General features: G+C 42.8%; 1 protein-coding gene across 2 annotated transcripts in view; it reads right to left on the reverse strand.

Moving 5' to 3' along the window:
- Positions 1-4,171: 4,171 nt before the first annotated feature.
- Positions 4,172-23,251, reverse strand: part of ANKFY1 (ankyrin repeat and FYVE domain containing 1) — a 52,169-nt gene continuing 33,089 nt past the window's right edge. For both annotated transcript variants that reach the window (XM_075904372.2, XM_075904371.2), the window contains exons 13-25: positions 22,858-22,956; positions 20,970-21,123; positions 19,848-20,016; positions 19,446-19,564; positions 17,984-18,140; positions 16,585-16,785; positions 13,222-13,398; positions 12,739-12,886; positions 12,426-12,516; positions 11,876-12,000; positions 10,837-10,983; positions 10,087-10,177; positions 4,172-8,578 (exon numbers count right to left, since the gene is read on the reverse strand). In XM_075904372.2, the coding sequence (XP_075760487.1) occupies positions 8,446-8,578; positions 10,087-10,177; positions 10,837-10,983; positions 11,876-12,000; positions 12,426-12,516; positions 12,739-12,886; positions 13,222-13,398; positions 16,585-16,785; positions 17,984-18,140; positions 19,446-19,564; positions 19,848-20,016; positions 20,970-21,123; positions 22,858-22,956 (1,811 nt within the window). In that variant the 3' untranslated portion in view covers positions 4,172-8,445. The remainder of the gene's footprint in view (positions 8,579-10,086; positions 10,178-10,836; positions 10,984-11,875; positions 12,001-12,425; positions 12,517-12,738; positions 12,887-13,221; positions 13,399-16,584; positions 16,786-17,983; positions 18,141-19,445; positions 19,565-19,847; positions 20,017-20,969; positions 21,124-22,857; positions 22,957-23,251) is intronic.

Raw genomic sequence — 23,251 nt, forward strand, 5'->3', positions numbered from 1 at the left:
GCTTTTGCTTATCGGTTAATTACCTGCACTGTTACATCACTACCCTGCACCACCTCTGCGGGCAGTTGAGGTACAATATAAGAATGTTAAAGTGCATTTAAGTAAACATGTAACTGCTGAAAACGTCAATGGTTACATACGGGGTGGGGGGCAGTCAGCTCCTTGCAAGCACCAGCTCTTGCCTTTCCCTCCTCCCCCACACTGCTGCCTCTGATCGAGAAGCAGGAGCCAGGGTGTGCAGGGAACTGGCTTGCGCTGGCCCTCCATGCCTACCAGGCACCTAGCCCTTGAGCCCAGGCTCATTGGTTAACCATGTGCACAGTTGCACTTTCATAGCCCTAGTACAATACTGAAGGAGCAAGATGAGCTCTTGCCTGATGGAGGGTGGGAGTGGACCTCAGGCTTCGGCCCTGGGGTGGCTGGTGCCATTTATGAAGCCTGGCTGCATGGGCCTTTGGGCACCAACAGCTGCAGTATTTTAGGTGATGATCCCTCAGCTCTGGCCACGTGGCTTCAGCCTAGGGATGCAACAGTGTAGGTGTTTAACTGATCAGCCAGGCTGATTGGTTAATGCTCCACACCACATGCATTCACCCCCTACCAGTAAGACTGTCTACACTGGACCCCTTTTCCGGAAAAGGGATGCAGATGAGACAAGTCGGAATTGCAAATGCCATGGGGATTTACATTTTCCCTGCTTTATTTGTATAACATGGCTGCCACCAAAAAGCACCAGTCTAGATGGGGATCTTTGGGAAAATAAAGCCTTTTCCGAAAGGTCCCTTATTCCTGATTTTAAGAGGAATAAGGGACCTTTCGGAAAAGGCTTTATTTTCCCAAAGATCCCCGTCTAGACTGGCGCTTTTTTCTGGCAAAGCCCCGGCAGCCATGTTTATTCAAATGAAGCAGGGAAAATGTAAATCCCCGCTGCATTTGCAATTCCGACTTGTCTCATCTCCATCCCTTTTCCGGAAAAGGGGTCCAGTGTAGAGACGGCCTAAGTGTTTTAGGCTGGCCAGCAGTCTGGCTCATGCTGTGGCACTTCATTTAAAATGTATTGGAGCCAGGCGGGCAGGCAGGCTGACTCTGTTCCAGGTCCAGGAGCTCAGCCCTAGTTCATGCCAGGTCCAGGAGCTCTGGCCCCTGCCCAGACAAGGACTGCTGCCATCCTGTGCTGCTGTCTATCAGAGGCAGCAGTGGAGACACAGGCAGCCCAGTCCTTTGAGGGGAGCTGGTTTTTAAACGGTCTCCCCTCATGGACCAGCTCCTGCCTGGCACCCTATGCTGCTGCCTCTGATACCACCCCCCTCCCCCCCCCGTAACCCATAAGAATGCTGCAGGAGGTTAATCAACTATTCAATTAACTGATATTTAACATCTCTACTTCAGACTCCACCTCCGGCTTGGCCACCAGACTCATCCCTACCTCTGGCCTGCATGCCACCAACCCCAGTAGTGGCCACTTGCTCTGACAGTGTGGTAGCGGATCTGATGCTAGGTGATGATCTCTGGCCAGGTGGCACAGGCAAACACTGGGTGGTGATCCCCACCTCTGCTTTCTAAGGCCCAGCCCTGATTGCCAAGGAGGGGCACTGAGCCACCGCTGCCGCCCTGGTCATCAACCACAGGCCCTAGCCTCCAACTCCTAGACCCAGACAAGGGGCTGACCCTGGGGTCTGACCCCTGGCCCGATTCAGTTGCTGACTACCTCTTGAAGATACAGTGAACCCTCGTTTATCGCGGTAGATAGGTTCCAAACCCGACCACGATAGTTGAAAATCCGCGAAGTAGGGACACCATATTTAACATGTATACAGCGAGCCCTCGCTACTTCGCGGTTTGACCATCGCGGATTCACGTATATACATAATGTAATGAAAAAAGTCCGCGAAGTCGTGAATCCGCGATGGTCGAACCGCGAAGTAGCGAGGGCTCACTGTACTGATCCCTGGCCGGTGGCCACCTGCTGGGCTACCAACCCTTAGTCCTGGTTGTAGACTTGCTGTGGTGGACTGTGACCTCTGGCTGCTGCAACAGTGGTAGCCCCAAGTGCTGAACTCAGGACTTGCAGTAGTGGGAGCCAAGTTAGAGGGAGGGATAGCTCAGTGGTTTGAGCATTGGCCTGTTAAGGCCAGGGGTGCAAGTTCAATCCATGGTTCCCCATTTAGGGAATTGGGGCAAAAATTTGTCAGGGATGGTACTTGGTCCTGCTATGAAGGCAGGAGACAGGAAATCTCCATTAATTTCTGGCCATGCAGTGACTGGCTCTTGGTGCCTGGCCCTAGCCATATAGCTGCAGGGGTCCTTGTCTACCTCCACCATCCCTGTGCCATGTTCCTAGCCCCAGATCCTCACTGCCTCCCACTACTACATGCATCCTGCCATTGCTCCTGGCCCCTGCTGAGTCCCCCTTCCAGTCCTGAGTCTGGTTGAGACAAGTGGTATTAAACATGAATGTATCACTTCACAGATTTGCTAGTGAGCCGGGTGGCTATAACAAGTTACCTTTAAACAGCCTGCAAGGTAGCAACTATGTCCTGTGAAGTGATACTGAACATGCAGCTTTTCACAGTATTTTTGAGGCTAGAAAAAAACACACACTTGATTTAAAAAAAGCTAAATCTCTATTAATTTAGGTCCAACAATGGGGCAGGAATGGCAACCCTGGCCTCTGAGTATGGGTGCCAAGGGAGGAGTCACTTGAGGATTCTTGTTCTGGTACCCCCTTCTTCCCCCCCAGGATACTTGGCTAGATGGACCTTTAGTCTAACCCAGGATGGCAGTTAAGGTGCATAGTAATTTTTCCTAGTTAATTATTTCAGGGAAATAACATCTGTGACCAGAAGCCACCAATAATTTGTTGTAAGAGCCCCTGTTCTAGAGCTTATCCACTCTGAAACCGTTCCTGTAGTTATACAATAGCTCTCCAGGGGAAAACTGTGTCTTAAATCAGAGAAAGTCTTATCAACTCAGCAATTCAGACAACCTCCCAACTTGTACTGTGTGGCTGCTGGAAGAAATTTGCTTCATCTCAGATTCATAGACATGAGGACTGAATTGAAAACTGGGTTTGTTCCTGAGTAAGTGTAAGTGGCACCACCACAGGACCTAACCAGATAAGCCACAACATCGGGCTCATACAACTGCACATTCTCTAAATGGGATATTTGTCATTAAGTGCCAGCAATGCTCCTCTGCCATGTGTATTGGCCGAACCAGACCATCTCTGCACCAAAAGGATAAAATGGACACAAATTAGATATCCAAAATGGCAACACAAACCTCTAGGGGAACATTTTAACCTGCCTGGTCACTTGATGGATTTAAAAAGTAGCCATTCTTTTACAAAGTAATTTGACCAGCCAATTACAGAGAGGCTGCAGAACCGGAATTCATCTACAAATTTGAGTGACCCTGGGCTTGAATAAAGGTATTAACTGTTTAACGCACTAGAAAGCCAAGTTTCGCCAGACTTTGACATCTGCATTTTCACATCAAAAGCGACAAATGGGACACATCCAGCCCACTTAATTAGCTTCATTAACATATATTTATAAGTACCTGTCAATTGTGGGACATATCACAGATTCTGGTATTTCCACTCGAACTCAGATGATGAGGGTTTTACCTATGAAAGCTCATGATCATAGAATCTTACGGTTGAAAGACTTCAGGGTCATTGAGTCCAACCCCCTGCTAAAAACAGGACCAACCCCAACTAAATCATCTCAGCCAGGACTTTAAGTCAGAACTTACAAACTTCTAGGGTTGGAGAGTCTACCACCTTCCTAAGCAACCTATTCCAGTACTTCACTACCCTCCTAGGGAAATAGCTTTTCCCAATATCCAACCTCATTTTTTGGAGAGTAACGTTAGTTTGAACCAATGGCTTTGGTTCGAACTAACGCGTCCTGGCATGCACTTTCACTTTCAAAACAGCTGTTGATCAGAGTAACATGCCGGTGATCTTATGCTAATGAAGCGCAGGATATTTAAATCCCCTCTTCATTGACTATTTCTAATGCCTACATTTGCATCCCTTGTTTGAACTAGGATGCAAGTATAGACATACCCTAAGCAAGGGCTCTGTTAACATTCCTCTATAATGCTACAGAGTAGCATGCAGTTCAGAGAATTACTTCCATAATCACATAGAATGAACAAATTCATATCAGTTATTTTTAGCAATGTTTATTGTCAAAACATACAAGTCACAAACAATCCTAACAAAATGCTTTTGGCTGGTTTTACAGTTACTCTGGAGCTTCCCTTTTTGAAGTAAAGCTACATGGATTAGATAAGAGGCATCTGCCATGTGTAAAAGTGACTTTGCACTTGTTTTCTTTCAATTCACTTCCAATTCAGTATTACATTTAATGCATATGAAGCTAAAAATTGGTTTGGGGGAAAACACATGAACTGAACTAGCTGACTGAAAGTCTAGATCTGTGCAGCACAGGAATTCAGGACTACACAGGAATGACTTCAGCCAAATCTATCCTGAAAGGGTTTTGGTGAGTGTATAATTTACTCAAGAGTACAGCAGAGTTAGTCTGCCAAAATAATTCTAATTAAGCAATTATACAAGTATTTTACCATATATGTCTGGAATAATCACTATATGCTTAATAGTTTACAAAAGAGAAGCCAAGTTGAAATAATTAAATCTTGCACCTTAGTTTCCAAGCAAGGAGGAAATTTACCAGTAAACCCTGGGAATAAGACTTTTCTTCCTGTACTTTATTACTGGTGCAGTAAGAGGATGTATTTTTATATTAAGGTTTACAGTCCACATGGTGTCTTTTCTCTAGTCATCCTCAATTTATTACAATGATTCATTACACAGGAGTAGGAATATTGCAAAAATACATTTAAGATTGGACTCACAGAAAATCCCATTGTTTTAAGACTTTCTATATCATAAATAGCAAGGTTGACAGTTTCACATATTTTGATCACCGGGAAGCTTCTGAATGATCAATCTTTTATACTTTAATGCAACATGCAATAGCAAGAATTTGTTGCAATATCCAGGTCTCCAAACAAACTTGCTGCAGTGGGAAAAATCATCAAAATATAAAAACTACAGTCTACAAAACTCCCTATGTTCATTTGTTACACAGATGATCTTACGTATGCTACGTGACAAGTTGTACGAGTCACTTGTCTCCATACAGGAAGTCTTTAAGGCATCTGTAAACTGTTAGTAAGTTAATTAGTAATGTTTGTGTTAGTACCTTGAACACCAGTAATTCCAAAAACTTCTTGTTGTATTTACTAGAATGAAATGAAAGGTTATTCCCCTAGACTTTTACTTCAATATCTAATTTTAAATTCAAATGAATGGTGCTTGGAGGAGGGGCTGGATTGACTATCTTGGAGACTGAATTCCTTTTGCAACACAGAACAGGCACCAAAATTTCCCCCTTTCAACCACAACTGCCTAAAACTCTAAACCTGACAAAACTGCACAAAGCGGGCCAAGAAGAGAATTCAGTCTCATGCTCACCTAACCCAGGACATCTGTGATCAAATTGATGTTTAACATTCTGTAAGTTGTATCAAAGGATAGTAAGTGTGGCAGGGTTTTGGGGTGCCAGTTGTAAAATGTGCCACAAAGGAATCTCATTATTTGCCAACTTAGAAATGTATTAATCACCACTAGAGAATTAAGAGCTTTCACTGATTTGATAGCCTGTAACAGTTTATGACTACCACACCGAATAAGAGCTGAAGAAAAAAAAATGCACACCACTTCTCCTAGCAGCTACCTTCAAGAAATCAGAAGACAAAAACATAATAAAAGCACTTGGCATTTGTCAGATTTCTGTTGAGAACGTAGTCGCTTTGACTTCAAGCTCAAATGTACTTTCAGGTTGTAAGTGGAAGGCTATTAATACTCATACCTGCCTTGGAATTCCAATGAGGGACAGATGCCACATCAAGTATTAATGCTACTATTTTTTTAAGTGCTTAGCTAGGATTTAGGATTGTTTTATTTTTAAAGCCACCATAAATTTCTATTCCACCCCTTGAAAGTGAGTTTGCAACATGTAAGAGGAGGCTAGCATAAGAAACAAACTGCTTTGGATCGACTGTAAAAGCTGCTGAGCACTTCCCAGAGGGCTCCCCAAACTAAAGTGAATGACTTTAGAATAACCACTCCTATCATCTCATGTTGCATCTTCTCTTCTTCGCAGGTTTTAAGTGGGTAAGGAAGTGTGAGAAGTTGATCTCCACTTGTGGAGAGTCAGTTTAAGTGCAAGTGGTTGACAATTTCTTTGAACTGATAACTTATGCAAATCCATGATGAGCTACTAATATTTTAAACACAATCAGAAGTGATCCATTATTCTTAGATTGGTCATGATTTCTTTTGTTCAGGTGAACCATCATGCTTTGTAACCAAGTGGCTTTGAGACACTCATTCATGCCATCCTTCTCAAGGGTCTCAGAAGGAGCCTGTGGCAAGCTGCTATTCAAATTTAGGTATGCTGAAGGTACACACTGTTTACATCCAAGAATGCCACCTTTTAAGGAAGGGGCAGTATTTGTCCTTTATTGAAAGAACAGGGCTACTGCCATAGCTAACATGATTTGTACTGACCGTGAATGACAAAGTTGGTCCATTATTTCACTCTACTGTTAACTAAGTTCAGGGTTCCAGTTTTTTGCACCAACATATGTTGTAAGACCAATCAGTGCACTGAGATTCCATCTGAAATGCACTAGATGGGTGCTAGTCTGTTTTACTGCACACGCCCAAATTTTGCTCAACAAAGCAAATACATCCTATAAACCACAGAAATATAAAAAAGTAGCACTCTGGTTTGTCGGCTCATTTTACATGTAGGCAGTAAATACTGGACATGTCACTATTCCAGAAGACAGGGAAATTAGAGTTCAGAACCCCCATTGCACACACCATATCACGTACAGGTAGTGGTTAATGAACACTAACAAAAAATATATACACACACACAACTGATTTGTTCATGGAGCAAAGAGCAGGAATGCTGCATTTAGTCTGATCTACAGCTGTATAGCCCAGGACTAAAAAGGTTAAGGCCAGACACTTTAAGGACATGTTAAACTGACTGACCTATTCTTACCATAGAACAGCCAGTTCACCAACATAAGTGCTTCCTAGCAGTTAAGTGATTCATAGGCTACAACCCAGGGGGTGAGAGGAAGGACGGTGAGCAAAGGTAGGAAGAGGAGAACTAGACCTGTGTCATTGCTTCATGGATTCAGCATTTTTAAGAGGGACTACAGACTAGAAAAAACCCATTCTAGAGTTAGAATGTGCAAAGGTTTGACATTAGGCTGTTTCACAGTGCAATCAGAAATCCTTCCTGAAACCCCAACTGCCTAATATTTGACAGTGAACCTCCAAATACAGCCAACTGGCCATTCTGCTGGACCTGGAGCCTTGTACTGACCATCTAGAAGTGCAGAAACAGCATGCTGAGTCAGCAAAGAGGACTGGTTCCATCCTGCACTGATTAATCATATTGTCTTTAAAGCCAAGAAATGCCACTCCGGTAACTAGCGTCCCTTGTCGGATTCATGACTGCAGCTCCAGCACTATTTCTTTGCAGCAAGTACAGCCACCCAATTGGTTTTTAGTGTTTCTTCAATTAGTGTAAGCTCAGGTGTGTTCTCAGAACACTTAAGTTACACAAAAATGGTTTAAGCCAGAGAGACCACTAATGCAAAGGGTACAACAGAAGTGGACTTCACTGGTTCTACAGCCATCAAGGAAGACTGCCAATTTCTTCTTGAACATGCTGGAGCTAATAAGACATTTACAAAGGAGGTATCATTGTGGAATGGCAATCCTGACTCTTGTATCCAAGATATTGTAAAGCTCTCTTGTAAGGCCACGATTCTTCAGCTCTGCCCTTTTAAACCCTGTTTAAAGATTTAACTCAAAATGGGTCATGGCTGCCACAGCACAGTCCAGTGTTCTAAAAAAGCCTTCGAGGGACAAAGGGAACACTTCTTTGAAGACGATGCATTTGCCTCGAAGCTTAGTGCCATCTCTTATTAAAAGCCTGAAAACAGCAAGACTTTAGCTCAATGCAATGCACCAGAGCAAGCACAGGCCTGTTATTTTTTTTAATCAGCACAGGACACCAGTCTAATGCAATTTTAATTTCCATGCCCACTGCAACTTGGAGGGTCTAACTCAATTCAGGTTTATCACTTAGTTTTAGATGATCCTCTCCAAATTCATTAGTCAGTGAAATCTATCACGGCCCAGAACATTTATAGTCATACAAAATCATTTATGCTGGAATATATCTAACATGGTCCTTAATTAGTTCAGTCTATTGCCAAAGGAAGACATGTATAGGTCTTCCCTTTCCGGTGTACAAGGCTTGCTAGCAGAGCTGCTGTCCGAAGAGCACTGATTGAGAATCCCCCTGTTCCCACAACGTATTAGGAGACTCCTCCCAGAGTCAAGACGTCAAAGCAGATGTTACAAACACGAACCGGCTTGTTTAAGTCAAATTTTATGATGGGAATTTCCTTTGTTGAACATCTATGGCAGAGCAGACGTCCACAATGCCGGCTGTAGAGGGAGGAATAAAAAGCATTAGCTGATAGTTGTATGTTTAGGCACGTTGGATAGGATGAAGAGTGGTTTTTAGTGTTTGAGGCCACAAAAAGGAGTCCTCCTTTCTAGTAAGTGGCAGAGGTTCTTTTGCAAGAGATGCTTGTGCCAACACAAGAACTGCTTTCACTATAGTTATGTGCTAGTGGATTGGGAAGCCATCTTCCTGCTAAGACCACACTTACTAGAGGAGCACAGATCATCCTTTCAGTCTCCCCACACCTAGACTCCTCTAACATTCAATTTCATTTTCTGCATCCAACAGAGAGAGCTTCTTCCATTAATAGCAACTTTTTATCTCCAATCTAGGTGATTTTTGTCCCTCAAATGCAGCTTGGCTGCATGACTGGACAGTCCTTAATGAAAGGAATAAGGGCAGCCACTATATTCAAGCCTGATGGTCAGGTTTCTACTACAGCTTCCCTGATGACGTGTGGGCAAAGAAGCCTTCATTTTGAACCCAATGAGCAATACTAGCCAAGATATGCTATAGTCTTACTGACATCTACCTCTTAGAGCCGTCTACATCAGCTTTGCAGAGGAGTTCAGGAAAAAGGATCTATGGCCACAAGTCAAAGAAACTATGGTAGACTCATCTGGAACGGAGGCTCTTCCTAACACCAAACAAAGTAGTAGGATGGTTCTTTCACAAGTTTACAACTAAATATTTACTCGATACATCTTTGAAGTTGTATTATGCAGAAGGAAAAAAATCTGCTCTAACAGTACTAAACTGTACTTGCTTCTGTTCTCCTCCTTCCTCCCCACCCCCATATCTGCTGTTGCCTCACTATGCTTCCAGTTTCAAGTGACATGGGGTTGATGGTCAGTTGATAACTGAAGGTTTCATTGTCATGTGAACAGGACCACAATCCTTTTTGCAGGACTGTCAGACTGCTTCCAAAGTCCCTATGGCCTTCCTTCCAGGAGGGTTCACGAGCTGGAGCTATAGCAGGTTCCCAAGACAGTGTGTGAGGCAAATCTCTCATTGGCCCAGCCTCTGTTGACAGACTAGTTAGTCCTGTGAAAGGCATTCTTCACTCTCATCCTGGCACAACCATGGCTACAACTAGACAGCAGGTTTCCCTAGCCAACAGCCAAGCAAGTGACTTCAGTCCAATATATACCTCACCCCCCCCCACACCCACCTCCCTCCCTTGACAGGCAGCCTCCCTCTTTACATGCAGCTAACTCTCCAACAGCCTGTCAGATGGTAGCCTGCACCCAAAAGCAGTTTCAGCCAGGCCATGGAGCTCTGGAAAAAGAAAACAAAACCACCAACACAACTGATCTGCCTAGCAATTGAAGTAGGACATGGACAATGGCCTTGATCTCTCTGAATTAAGTACTCATTTATCCAGATGCATTTTATACCCTCTACAGAGGAATGTTTCTTCAAGCTAAGCTAGTTAGATTCTGAATGTGTCCCTTTGGGAGTGGAAGGTCTAATGTTTATATTTTGTTACCAATGATGTTTCCTTGTTGTGACTCCAAACTTGGCAGTGCATTCATAGCAGTTGGAACCATCACACCAGGGAGGTTCTTTTGACAGCATATCTGTAACAAAAGAGAGATACCTGTGGATTGAGTGCCTGCATGTCTCTTGCATCAAATCTCTCCCACTTCATAGCACAAACATTTTTATGAATATTTAGGATGATTATCTTGCCCCTGCTGTCAGAGTTTGGATCAGTGCCATCATAGGCTCAAGCAATTGTACCATTCCTCCCCTCCCCAACCTTAATGAAGCTGTATAGAGCAGGTCTTAAGCCTATACTAAAGTACAGAATATTCAGCAGAATTTTTTTAACTATTAAGTCAGCAGAAGCTAGATTCTTCCGCAAATGTTTGAGACTAGAATGCAACATTGAAACAAGCCAGAAAGTTTATTGTTCAAGATGTATGCAAAGAGCACACTAAGTGCTCAAGAAGGTATATTAAACCAATGGGTTTTAATCTTCTACTCCAGGAGATACTTTAAGAGTTATGGCCAGAGTTTAAGCCCAAGCGCCTGCAGTGAAGCACAAATCCACTGAAAGGTCTGGCAAAAAGAGTTACTGAGCATCTGCAAGTCTCAGCAAAAGCAGTGGAATATGCGGGATCCTAGCTCCCCTCAGGTCAGACCACCGATGTAGGGTCCCAACTTTAAGCAGATCTCACTGATACCGAAAGCCTAGGACCGTTTGTTTTTAAACTTTAACACATCATGTACTCACCCAAGAGTCTAAAGAGAAGCTGTTTTGTAGCAACTTGGTAGTTGAAGATATTGACGCCTTGATTATTGTTAACCCCAAGACGAGCCCCAGCTCTCACTATAGCACGGCACAAATTAGCATTTCCTTTCATATAGGCCAACAGCAGCACTGAAAAGAAAAGTCCAACATTTCCTTTCTTGGGCAGATTAACTTCCAAACACATACAGGTGCTACATGTATAACAAATAATAGAGAATATTCCAGGACTACTGCATCAACTTTAGAAGCACTATATTGGCTAGTGGTTATATTCCTAATTCAATGGGAGAGATAAAAGGGTTTCCTGCAGGAAACAAAACTGCTAGGGATTTACATGAATTTGCTACACAGAGGAATAACTCTGGAGGAAAAAACCTCATCCCTTAAGCAAATTCTCACAAGAGGCCCAGCAAGCAAAGAATTGACAAGGTTACTGAAGCAGCCACCTTAAACGAAGGTCACACATACCAGACCCCTAAGAACGGACATGGAGCTTTGACACAGATGCTGTACTACTGTAATCCTCTCAGAATGCCTAGGTAGAAGATGGATAACTGGCCGATAAGCCACATCTGCTATTCATTCAAGAAAAAAGCATTCCTGAAGAAAGCATTCCTGAGAAGATGCATCTTTCAAACAAATAGTATTTCACTTTGAAAGCTGGTGGTCACTGGTTAGCCTGCCATTGTCCCAGAGAGCCCATGAGTACTGGTGCTGAACTGAGGATCAATGAATTGCAGAAATCTTATAGCTGTAATCTCTGGTCTGAAAGAGGGGAGATTCTAATGGTTAGTCTGAAGTGCAAGAAAGGTTCCCCAGGAGACAATGAAGGGATCAGAGTGGCAGTTACCTTGGAACGGTGACAATTTGGGCTTATAGAGTATAATAGATTAACGATTGAATACTTGTATTTGGATTACAAGTGCAATGCCAGCTGGCCATACTCCCCGCAGTTGATTGCCTGTACAATATTTTTTTAAGCCACCACATTCAGATTCTAGAATTACTGTATTCTTGTCACCTGTGTTTCCTTCAGCATCAGGTTTGTCCAGAGGGTATTCTGGCATACATTCCAAGAAGAGGTCACAGATGGCTGCTGCATTATCTTTCCCATAATGTCCCAGAATGTGCATTGGTGACTGACCTCTAGCAAGACAAATATTACAATAGATCTATAAAAAGTGTTATGCAGCTCAACATATTTACGCTACGGTTATTTCCACCAACTTCAGATGCACTTGTCCATAAAGTGTGCAAACCAATTTTTAGTTACCCATGATGTGCTTTAAGTTCACCTTCTACTTTCTTGAATTAATGATTTAGTTTAATGCATGTGATCTAAGCACTTAATTCATGGTGAGAAAAAGAGATCTGCTAAAACGGTGTTTCAAGCCAATTTTGAACATTTGTTTTGCACACCGTAAGTGCATCAATTAACGTCTAAGCTAAATCTACAGAATTAAAAGATTTGATGCTGTTTTATTAATATATATGTATACACACATTTTTAAAGTTGCTTGTGATCTAATAATCTGTGTTCACGCAGAGCAGTATGTAAATGCGGTATTTACCGAAGATTAAAGGCTTCAGCATCCACATTACATTCTGTCAGGAGGATACGGATATTGTTTAGACGACCATGCATCACAGCCAGATGAAGAGCTGGGGAGGGGAAAGACAAATCCAAGGTTCAAGTTGCATTAAGACTCCAGAGGCGTTAGGAAGCCTGGCAAAAATCAAATCCTTTTGATTTCTAGGTCTTACCCTGTCCCTCCTATACCCTTGAACAAATCGGGAGTCCACATACCAACTAAAAAAAAAGCCCCAGGAGTTGGACTGCTAAACTGCAAAGACTGGCAAAAGCTTGGAAGTGGGTTCATTTACCATTATTTCCATTTTCATCCACAGCTGCGAAGTCTACTCCATTCTCTAGAAGGACTGAGCAAATTGTGGGCAAGTCCTGCTGAGCAGCTAGGTGGAGAGCAGTCTGGCGGTGCTTAGTCAGCTCATTCACCTTTGCACCTGCAAGAAGCTGTTAGAAGACATGAGAATGAAGAGACCCCTAAAACACCTCCCTTTGAGAATATTAGCAGATCGTTCACTAGATCATTTCCACTCCAATGTATTGCAGAATGCTTTCCAACTAGTTCTTACATCACTTCTAAGGGTAAGGTAGATATTCCTATTACACAGCGATGAGGCAGAGATAAGTAGTCTATCAAGTTTGGGCCTATGACACATGGAAAAACTCCCAGTTTAAGGTTGGTGACTCGAGATTTTAGGAAGGTTACAATCTGCATTGAGACTTGGAGAGAATTCTAATCTATTGATAGAAAATAAAATACATGAATCTTCTACAATACATACCAGATTGCGCACAATAATTTCTGAGCCAGCTTGTACAGCGAGATGCAATGGTGTTAGCTTAGAGGCATCCTGGACTCTAGAATTTACATTGGCCTGGACACTGATGAGGAAGAGCACGCTCTCGATATCAGAGTTCTGAACAGCTATGTGGAGGAAGTTCCGACCTTTGTTATCCACCTGAGATAGTGTGAAAATACAAAGCAGCCTTAAATGAAACCATTCCTGAAGAGCAAGGTGCATTCAGTCTATTGTTAATCACTGAAACTTAACTAGACATATGTTCCAAGGCACAATATCAATTACTAAATCATCCTTTTCTCTGGCTGATGCAATCTTGTCCTACCTCATATCTTTCCAGAATGCAGCTGCAAAGACCTTTTCCTACCTTGTCAGTTGGGCCACATCAATCTTCTCTATGTATCCCTCTAGTGGGTCTCCCATCATCCCAAACAGGCTACTTGTTTTACTTAGGAGGCCCTTCACAGCCCATCATTTCTCATTCAGTGTCAGAAAGTCAACCTCTTCCCAATGATGCCAACCTCCATTGTCCAACTGCTAGGATTCCACTACAAGAGTTATTCTCCCTCATGCTGGAGAGGCCTGTAAATATTTGCAAAGCTATCCTTCATGACTGATCAGTGCCATTTTTTTTTAAACTCAAATCTTTTAGGTTCCCGATACAGAGACATTGGCCCATTAGAGCCCCGTTGTTTCCTTGAGTTGTCTGTGTAAATCTGTTCTCATCTATTACAGAGACTGAAAATAAAACAATTTGAGAGAACAGCAAGTATCTGCAGAGTGCCCACTTTCACTAGGGAACAGATACTCAGTTACCAAGAAACACATGGCTGAATGGATTTGCTAGCACTTAACACACCCTCCATTTTCAATCCAGTACTACAAATTTGTGCTGTAAAAGTTTCAAAAATGTGAAGTCTCATTAATTTCTAGGTGCAACTGCAGGTTGGATAATACTTTACTGAAACCGGCAAATTTGCCTATTTGTTATTTGTGGAACATGCATGTTATACTAATGTAAACACACAAACCCCAACACACAAGTGCTCACAGAATTACGCTGTGTAAGTGGGGGGGGAGAAGTATAACACTAAGTGCATGACACTGTTCACATGCCTTGAAGGTAGCATTAAGTGCCCATAGATTTTTAGGATTAAATTACAGGCAGTCCCCGGGTTACGTACAAGATAGGGACTGTAGGTTTGTTCTTAAGTTGAATTTGTATGTAAGTCGGAACTGGTACATATTGTAGGGGAAACTCTAGCCAAACATTTTTTTTAGTTTTGGATAGCATAGGGAAAGGTTAACTCCCCTCTAATGTTTGTTTTGCTGTCTGTTCCCCTGTTCAGAAGATTTCACATCTATTTCTGTCCCTGAGACAAACTCAGGACTAAAGGAGTAACTCATCAAATACCAAACAGCTCTGCACCATGCTTTGAGCTAATAGCTTTATTTCCACACACCACCCAGGGTTCTAGGAGGAGGGTCCTTTTTTTGCTAACACAATGAGGCCAGCACTTTGTTTGTTTTGGTGGAGTCTTTGTTTGCCCAGGGAGCCCAGCATGTATAGGGGGAGGAGGGGTGGAGAGGCTGCTTTTGTCTGCTGTTTGGCAGCCTGTTGCTCAGGGGAGGGGGCAGCCTGTTGCTGGCAGGGGGGGAGGGGGGAGGTGTGCAGGATACGAGGCCGCGGGGGGGGGGGGGGGCAGCGGGCATGGGGAGGCACTTTTCCTCTGCCCAGCAGCTCTGCGGGATCCCTGTCCCTGTGGCCAGCTGCTGCAGGCAGAGGCCAGTTGGAGCCGGCCGAAGAGGAGGAGAAGGTGGATTCTAGGACCCAGGTGAGCGAGCCCCGGGGACGCTGCTGCGCTCCGGGAGCCCGGCATGTATAGAGGGGAGGAGGGGCAGAGAGGCTGCTTTTGTCTGTTCGGCAGCCTGTTGCTCAGGGGAGGGGGCAGCCTGTTGCTGGCAGGGGGGTGGGGGGGGGCAGTGGGCGTGGGGAGGCACTTTTCCTCTGCCCAGCAGCTCTGCGGGACCCCAGTCGGAGCCGGCCCGAGGAGGAGGAGGAGGATCCTAGGACCCAGGTGAGCGAGCCCCGGGAATGCTGCTGCGCATGTGCGGGAGTTGCCTCACCCCGTTCGTATCTAGGGATCCGACGTAAGTCGGATCCACGTAAGTCGGGGACTGCCTGTATACAAGTTTGTGTAGTTAAATCTGTTACCTGCACTATGCACCCAAAAAACTTGAGTTTTCTTAACTTACACAAGGTAGGAGAACTGCTCAACAGTCGTCCGAAATTTCCACCAAGAAGCCTGATAATACAGGTGAAGGTTCCACAGTTTTATATTGTATTAAGTCATGAGAATGATCTTTTACATTGGGTTTTCCTGTTCAGAACAGACTGTCCCAGAGCCAGTACTTGACCAAAGAAATTTCATTTCTAGAATTACAACACTGTTCTAGCATGTCTATTTCAACTGAAGTCCATAAGATGGGACAGTCTGAAATAACAGTTATTGCGCTACAAGAGAATATTAATGCCCTGTTTCTCCCATTCCCTGCTCAGCACTCCTCTTCAAACACAGACAACCTCAGGTTTCCTAGAAGACTTTGCTTTCACACCACACTAGATTAAGATCTTAAGTAAACCAGTTAAGAATGAAATAAAGCCAGATCTCTGCAGGGCACAGGCTACTAACACCTAAGCATCAAGGTTCCCTCTAATCCAGCGCTACTCAACACACACAGCCTGCGGGCCTGCAGCAGGATTTGAGTTTATATAGGGCTCAACACGTGGCCCGTGGGTGGGAACCAAAACAAAAAAGTCAATAGAATAGTCTTCTGTTGAGATGCGTTTTAGTAGTTAAATTCCTCGACTGTCAGTGCTCATTACAAGTGCTGTCATATGGGTGGAAATTGGGTAATACTGCATCTTATTAAAATCAGCAGAACTGACTTAAACGGGGCCATTTGTTGTTTAGTCTTGCCTTAGTCTTTGTATTCATGCCCAACAGTATGAAAGCTATTTGCATATTATATATGCACAACCACACTGAAGTTGCGGCCCTCAGCATGTGCTATGAGTATCAATGTGGCCCCCCAGGGCTTCCAAAGTTGAGTAGCCTTCCTCTAATCTTTCCTATCCATGTGCAGAATAAGTCTCATGCACCGAGGCATGTGCCAATGTGCACCATCAGCAACAAAACCTAGCTGTGGTCGCTCTGCTAATCAGCTGGGTGGCACTGGAATCTTTCCTGAGCAGTTGCATGAGTGCTCACCTACATGGAACACTTATCTAGTAGAGTTAAAAAACCTACCTAGTATCCATACATATCACGGCCCCCAAATTACCTGCTCAGCAGCTCCTGGCTCCCGCTTTAGAATGGCCTCTGCTGCTTTGTTGTTCTTGTAGGTCATAGCACATGCAAATGGGGTCATGCCTTGCCGATCACGCATATTCAGTCTGATTTCTGGATGTGAGATCATCAGCTGAATGATGACACTATGTTGGTTGCTAATGGCAACATGGATTGGAGTTCTTCCCTCTGCATCCTACAAATAGGAGACCATGAAGTTCACATTGCAGATTAAAAGATCTATAAATGTATAACCTTCTCTGTCTCCAGGACATAGGCAAGTGCAGCAAGACTGGGATAGTCTGATGGAGGATTTAAAGGTATTACCTGATTTAAGTAAACTGTTATGCCTCTGTTACCTTTAAAGGTAACAGACTTATTTGACTTCGTCCTTGGGTCCTAGACTTCAATCTGTTTGTGAATCTGGGCTGCCTATTCATTCTCAAATACTACTTCTTCCTCTCCCTTAAGAGCCCTGCATTTTTGGAGTCTTGAGTATTTAACAGCTGTGTCCATAACACATGCCCATTGAAGCACATTAGACATTTCAGCCACTGGCTACTTGAATGTTCTTCTGCCCTTCCCATGCACCTGCCTATTCGAAGTTTAAGTTTCTTTACACTTCCTGTATCATGCAAATACACCAATATAATTACTTTAGGCTCTTAATTGCCTGTTATTTTCATCTACTCCATTTAGGCTGAACTACTGAGACACCTACATCTTAGTTTTCAGAGGAACAACAAGCACCAAACATTCCAGAAAGTTCTATGGCTCAAGCAAGTATTTTAAGGAAAAAAAAAATCTAGAAGTGTCTTATTGATGCAACATAGAAACAGAACTACTTCGGGATTACCCAACTTATATATTATGCCACTATTTGTTTTCTTCTAATTATGAAAGTTTTGAAATGGATAACGTGGATCGTTAACTACATGTAGCTACATAAAGCACATCAGTTCTAACACATCAATGCCACACATCTAGTTAATCTTCTGGATAGCCTGGCAGGACCTGCAGGGTAGGTGTGCCCACTAAATTCAGGGATTTTTAGAATTCCTAGTTTTGTTTTTACTATTTCTGAAGGTCAGTTTCTACACAGAGGGGATTAAGACATACGAAAGAGATAAACCTCTTTATTATGAAGTTGAACATACATGTACAACAGCCAGATAAGTAGATCTCCCCAGTGCATTCAATCAGACTAACAGCCTTCCAGATGGGTGGCTTAGAAGGGAGGGCACTGGATAATCTGTTTTTAATTTTAAAACTGCAACACTGACACCAAGATGGTGCCAAATAAAAGATTAGCATGTTAAATCAAAAGTCTCAAGCTAACAAAAAAAAGTTTGAAAAGTCTAGACTCTTGGAATAAGTATAAATATCTTACATACCTGTGCATTTACATTGGCACCAAACTCTAGTAGGCACTGTATCACTTCTTCCAGCCCCCAGCAAGCTGCCAAATGCAGAGGTGTCTGTCCATCACGAGCTTCCTCTTCTCCTTCTCCATTAGCACCTGGCTGTCTAGGACTATTTACATCACAGCCACTGGAAACAACAACATGCTAATCAAGTCTATTTCCCTGGATGAACAGATACTATCAGCTCTGAACCAACATGGAAAGCTCTTTCCTTACAAAGACTTCACTAGCTGCTATTAAGAACATAACATAAGAACGGCCGTACTGGGTCAGACCAAAGGTCCATCTAGCCCAGTAGCCTGTCTGCCGACAGTGGCCAGTACCAGGTACCCCAGAAAGGGTGGACCAAAGACAATGATCAAGCGATTTGTCTCCTGCCATCCTTCTCCAGCCTCTGACAAACAGAGGCCAAGGACACCATTTTATCCCCTGGCTAATAGCCTTTTATGGACCTAACCTCCATGAAATTATCTAGCTTCTCTTTAAACTCTATTATAGTCCTAGCATTCACAGCCTCCTCTGGCAAGGAGTTCCACAGGTTGACCACACGCTGTGTGAAGAACTTTATTTGTTTTAAACCTGCTACCCATTAATTTCATTTGGTGTCCTCTAGTTCTTCTATTATGGGAACTAATAAATAACTTTTCTTTATCTTTAATTGCATGTGCTAAGCACGTAAGTTTTACCCTTACCCATGTTTACAATAAAAGCCTTAATTGTGAAAGTTCACATCCATCTGGGGGGAGAGGAGGGAAGAGCACTTTTACTACGGAAGTCTTCAGTGATCATGAACAGTGAAAAGCCTAAAGTATTTCAGGTTTCCTTAAATAGTTTTGGCATTTCAAGACAGCTCTCACAGTTGCTATCACACATACATGAGGCATGTACCTGGTAGCGTATGTCACTGCTTCATAAATGAAACTTGATCCATGCTAAAGAGAAAAATCTAAACAGAACAGTCTGTGGATTGAGCGTTCATTAAATTCCCCAAGATTAATGAAGGAAGTGTGCCCACTCGACTTGAAAGAATTAAGAGATACAGTATATTTGCCCTCTACTGGTGCACCTATCCTTTATTTGCAGATGTTAAAACTGTCTTTTTACAGTTCATTAAAAAAGCTACTGTTGGATAATGCTCAAGGCAGCACCACTCTAGTTGAAGGACAGTGCTGTTTAAAGGTTCTAAACAAGAAGGAGGTGTGGCCCAAACAAAAAAAATCCTTTGTAGTGCAACAAAGTGGGTGAGAATCTCTTGGACCAACTTCTGTTGGGGGAAGATAAAAATTTGAGCTATGCAGATAGGAGGAGCTCAGTGTAAACTTGTTTTGCACCAATAGACGTTGACCCAAGAGAAGATTGTCTCGCCCACCTGCTCTAATATCCTTGCAAAGAGAGCTACACCACCATTTTATGAAGCAGATTCATGTCTGACCTGCGAATAAGGAAGCATGCTATTGGTTCACTGTTTTCATCAATGGCTCTATGCAGAAGTGTCTGTAAGCATCCACTTGGTCCTGGACCCCAGCAAGTTGCATCACAGCCATGTCTTACCTGAATTAAGAATGAAGCACAGTAAGCTAAAAATGCCTCCATCTCAGTTACTAGTTAAAAGAAAAAAATAGCCAGGTGAATGTGTGGCAGCTAAATGCCTTCCTTGCCTGCCACCTACACCAGCATGACTAACCCACAGTTTAATTATTTGCTCTTTATTCCTTCAATAGTTCTTGTTTTTTGTAATATATTCTCCTTGTAAAAAAGAGTATTAGGTACTATCTAGTCTTGTGAAATATTTTTGTAAAACTGTGTAAGGATATGATGAAAGTGCTGGTCTTACCAGAGTTGAAGCAATATCTTCCAAATGATTTTCCAGGGCAAGCCATAGTGGAGGATTCCCTTTCTCATCTGGCACAGACATGTCTGCCCCTCTGGTACAAATTGCGTCAACCACAAGGGGAAGCTGGTTTTTTATAGCTAACTGAAGGGCAGTCTCTCCATCCTGAGTTCTGTAATAAACATCTATTGTCATCACCTCATTAAAGATACCAATCTTTGTTTCAGTAGTTTGGCAGATCAGTATCAGCTCTTGATTCTCATACTTGATTTTAAACTCCTTGGTTAGAAAAGTGTCTAATTTAAGACACATAGGAAAGATAGGTCAATAAATTTAGTCAGTAGCCACATACTTTTCCACTTCTCCCCAAAAATTGTCACTGCCATAACATTAAAGCCTCTGCATTAGTGGAGAATGCTGTTCTGCATGTTTCTAGTGTAATTGGGTAACATCTGTTGAAACCAAAGCTTGCTCTCTAGCCGTGTGGTACTACTACCATGAAGGCGTGTGCAGTCATCCATAATGAACCACTATTTCAGAGCAAAGGTGAATCAAAAGGCACTGGGCTATCACAGGGAAGTATGGCATTTAGTCCAGTGTTGTACTCAGCCCAGATGACTGGATCTCACAAAAGAGGCCCCATGACAAAGTCTTATATTTTAGCTTTTGTTTTAGCCATGAAATGTAGAAGAATGCCTTTCAAGGATGAATTAATCATAAGCCAGTGCTAAATTGTCTTCCTGAGTCTCCAGGCATTAACAGCTATGAAGATGCTAGGTGCTTCCATTCATCTTACTGGGTAAGAATTTTGAAGTCTATTGGATGAAGACTGTGGATTCTCTAAGGATGCACCTGATTTTAGAAAGTTACTAAACCAGCCCACACACACAAGTTTAAAAAAGGGGGGGGGGGGCGCAAATACTGAAATTTTTCCTCTATGCTGGGCTATTCAGAATACACCACCATTAGGATCTAAAAGAAGCTGAGTGAGTTAGTGTTCAACCCTTGATCTTTGGGCAAGTCTTTCTTTGCTATCGGTGGGAAATCTGACATGGCTAGAGAGCGGTATGCATGTTACCAGCTTTATTGGTGGCACATCAACCATAATTAATATAAAAGCCTTACCTGACATTTATATCCGCTTGATGTTCCAGCAAGAAGAGGGCACTCTTGCTATCCTGTCTCTGTATTGCCATATGTAAGAGAGTCTGTCCATCTGACATGGTGTCATTGATGGATGCCCCAGAGCCAAGTAGCTGAGCTGCTATTGTGTGCATGCCTGTAAAAGGACAATATTTTCCCCCTATAAAAAGGTTTCAGTACTGCAAAAGCAAATTGATACACATACAACGTTACCATTGGGTCGAGCACTCTATCCCCAGTCTCTACCTACCCAGACTCTGCATCCCCAGTGTGCTCCTGCACCCTCCCAAAACCACTCCCCATCCCACATGCTTCTGCACCCTCTCCCCCAAGTTCCACTCCCTTCATGACAGCAAATGCCCATTGTCTGGAGAACTCCATAATTGACATGAACCTATTTCTCCAGGCTGCTGGATTAAATAGGTTCAAGTGTATTTAGGTGCCTAAGCTATTGTATTGCCATAATTCTAGAACTGCACTCAAAAATGCTAAGAGACTAACAATACACAGAAATAGTTTATCACCCTTCCAATTAAGATTTTTGAACTGATTCAACACAACACATTAATATCCCAGTTATATGTGAATCTCCAATAGCTGTGTACCAGAGTGTCTGACAGCAGGGAAAGCTAAACTTTATGAAAGTCAAGCCAGTATATTTAAATCTCAATGACAGACCTAAAGGGCTATCCTGAAGTACAGGAAGTCCCCAGGTTACGTATGTCTCGGAGGTCTGCTGGGGGGAGGGGGGGTGCAGCTACTGCGGGGTTGCCTCACCCCAGTTTGTAAGTAGGGATCCGATGTAAGTCGGATCCATGTAACCCAGGGACTGCCTGTACACATTGCTACCATTGTGTGGTCTCTAGCTAGATACAAATGTCACGACAAGGAGTTTTGACTTGTCCAATTCACTGAAGTGGAAAGTAACCTTTGAGAGAGGGAAGGAAATTTATCTCCACCCATGAATTGAGGAAATGGTAAGTTTTCCATATGCCTGACAAGCAATGCAGTGCTAATCTAAGGGAAGGGACAGATCTTTCCATCTGCTGGTTTATTACACTCAGCATATGAAGCAAGCCAAAACAGACTTTTTTAAAGCTGTGTATTTTTTAAAGCTGTGTATTTGCTTCACATGACCGAAGTAGCTATATGTGCTGTGAAACTAGAGTGAGTTTCCATTAGTCCCTTTCCCCCACCCCTCAGATAAATCTTATCTCCTCATTTAAAATTAGGTTTCTAAAACACCTGAAGTGCACACTTGAACTATCTTACTCCAGGCTTCAGAGATTTAGTGTACACTAAGGGCCAAGGCCCTTTGGTTTTAGTCAAACAATTCCTTGGTTTAAAAAGCAATTTGTTTTATTGATTTTTCACCCAATTTTTTGGGACTGTTCCAATGACAATTACGTTAATAAATTAAGTTATTGGATATCATTAAGAGGATAAAATCTAATGTAAGTAATGCAAGGCTGCCTGTTAAATAATGCAGCATAGTGGAAGATATCCATGCACATGTACTGCTAAAAGTTCAAAAACTAAGCCAAAGCATTAAACGGCTTTTACTTTTAAGGCTTACTTCTCTCTATTGATTGCTTTTTTGTCGTCTTCCTGTCCCAATGATTAACCCTGATATTTACCAAAAAACTGAAGTTTTTGCACTGATTTTCATGCACTTGAGTGGAATCCAATTCCTGGCAAGTGTTAATCAAAATAAAGGCCCTCCGTCTTTCCCCCACCAAAGCGTGCCTGGCTATCCAGTAGTTCCATAAACAGAAAAGTGTTGATCAATAGTTCTCCCTCAGAACAGGTGTGCATTTGACAATAAGTTTTCCACAACTACTTTTTTTCTGCAAAGAATTTAAGCCATTACCTGTCCACAAGGCTAGTCCCAGGACTGTTTGGTCTCTGGAGTCCTTAAGACTGAAGTCAGGAATGATTTGCAAATTGTTGGGAGCATGAAGAGCATTAGCTGAAAGACACCGTATTATACTTTTGATTAATCACCCCAGCAAAGTTGGTTAAGCGGTGTAAAAGAAGTGTTCCTATATTTTTAAGCATCAATGTTACCTTGAAACCCCTCAAGACCTGTTTGGTATATTTGGATTTCAATTGACACAAATTACCATGTCACTTACAAAATATTTCCCCAAGGTAACTTCCTAACTAAGCAGCAATAAAGACGTTTGAAGGAAATTTGTTGGCACTACTCAACGTTAAATATAATTCAGTCACAAAAGTAAAAATTACAGTCAAATCCAGGATTT

The sequence above is a fragment of the Pelodiscus sinensis genome, chromosome 21 (assembly GCF_052426305.1).
Source record: "Pelodiscus sinensis isolate ZL-2025 chromosome 21, ASM5242630v1, whole genome shotgun sequence".
NCBI lineage: Eukaryota > Metazoa > Chordata > Testudines > Trionychidae > Pelodiscus > Pelodiscus sinensis.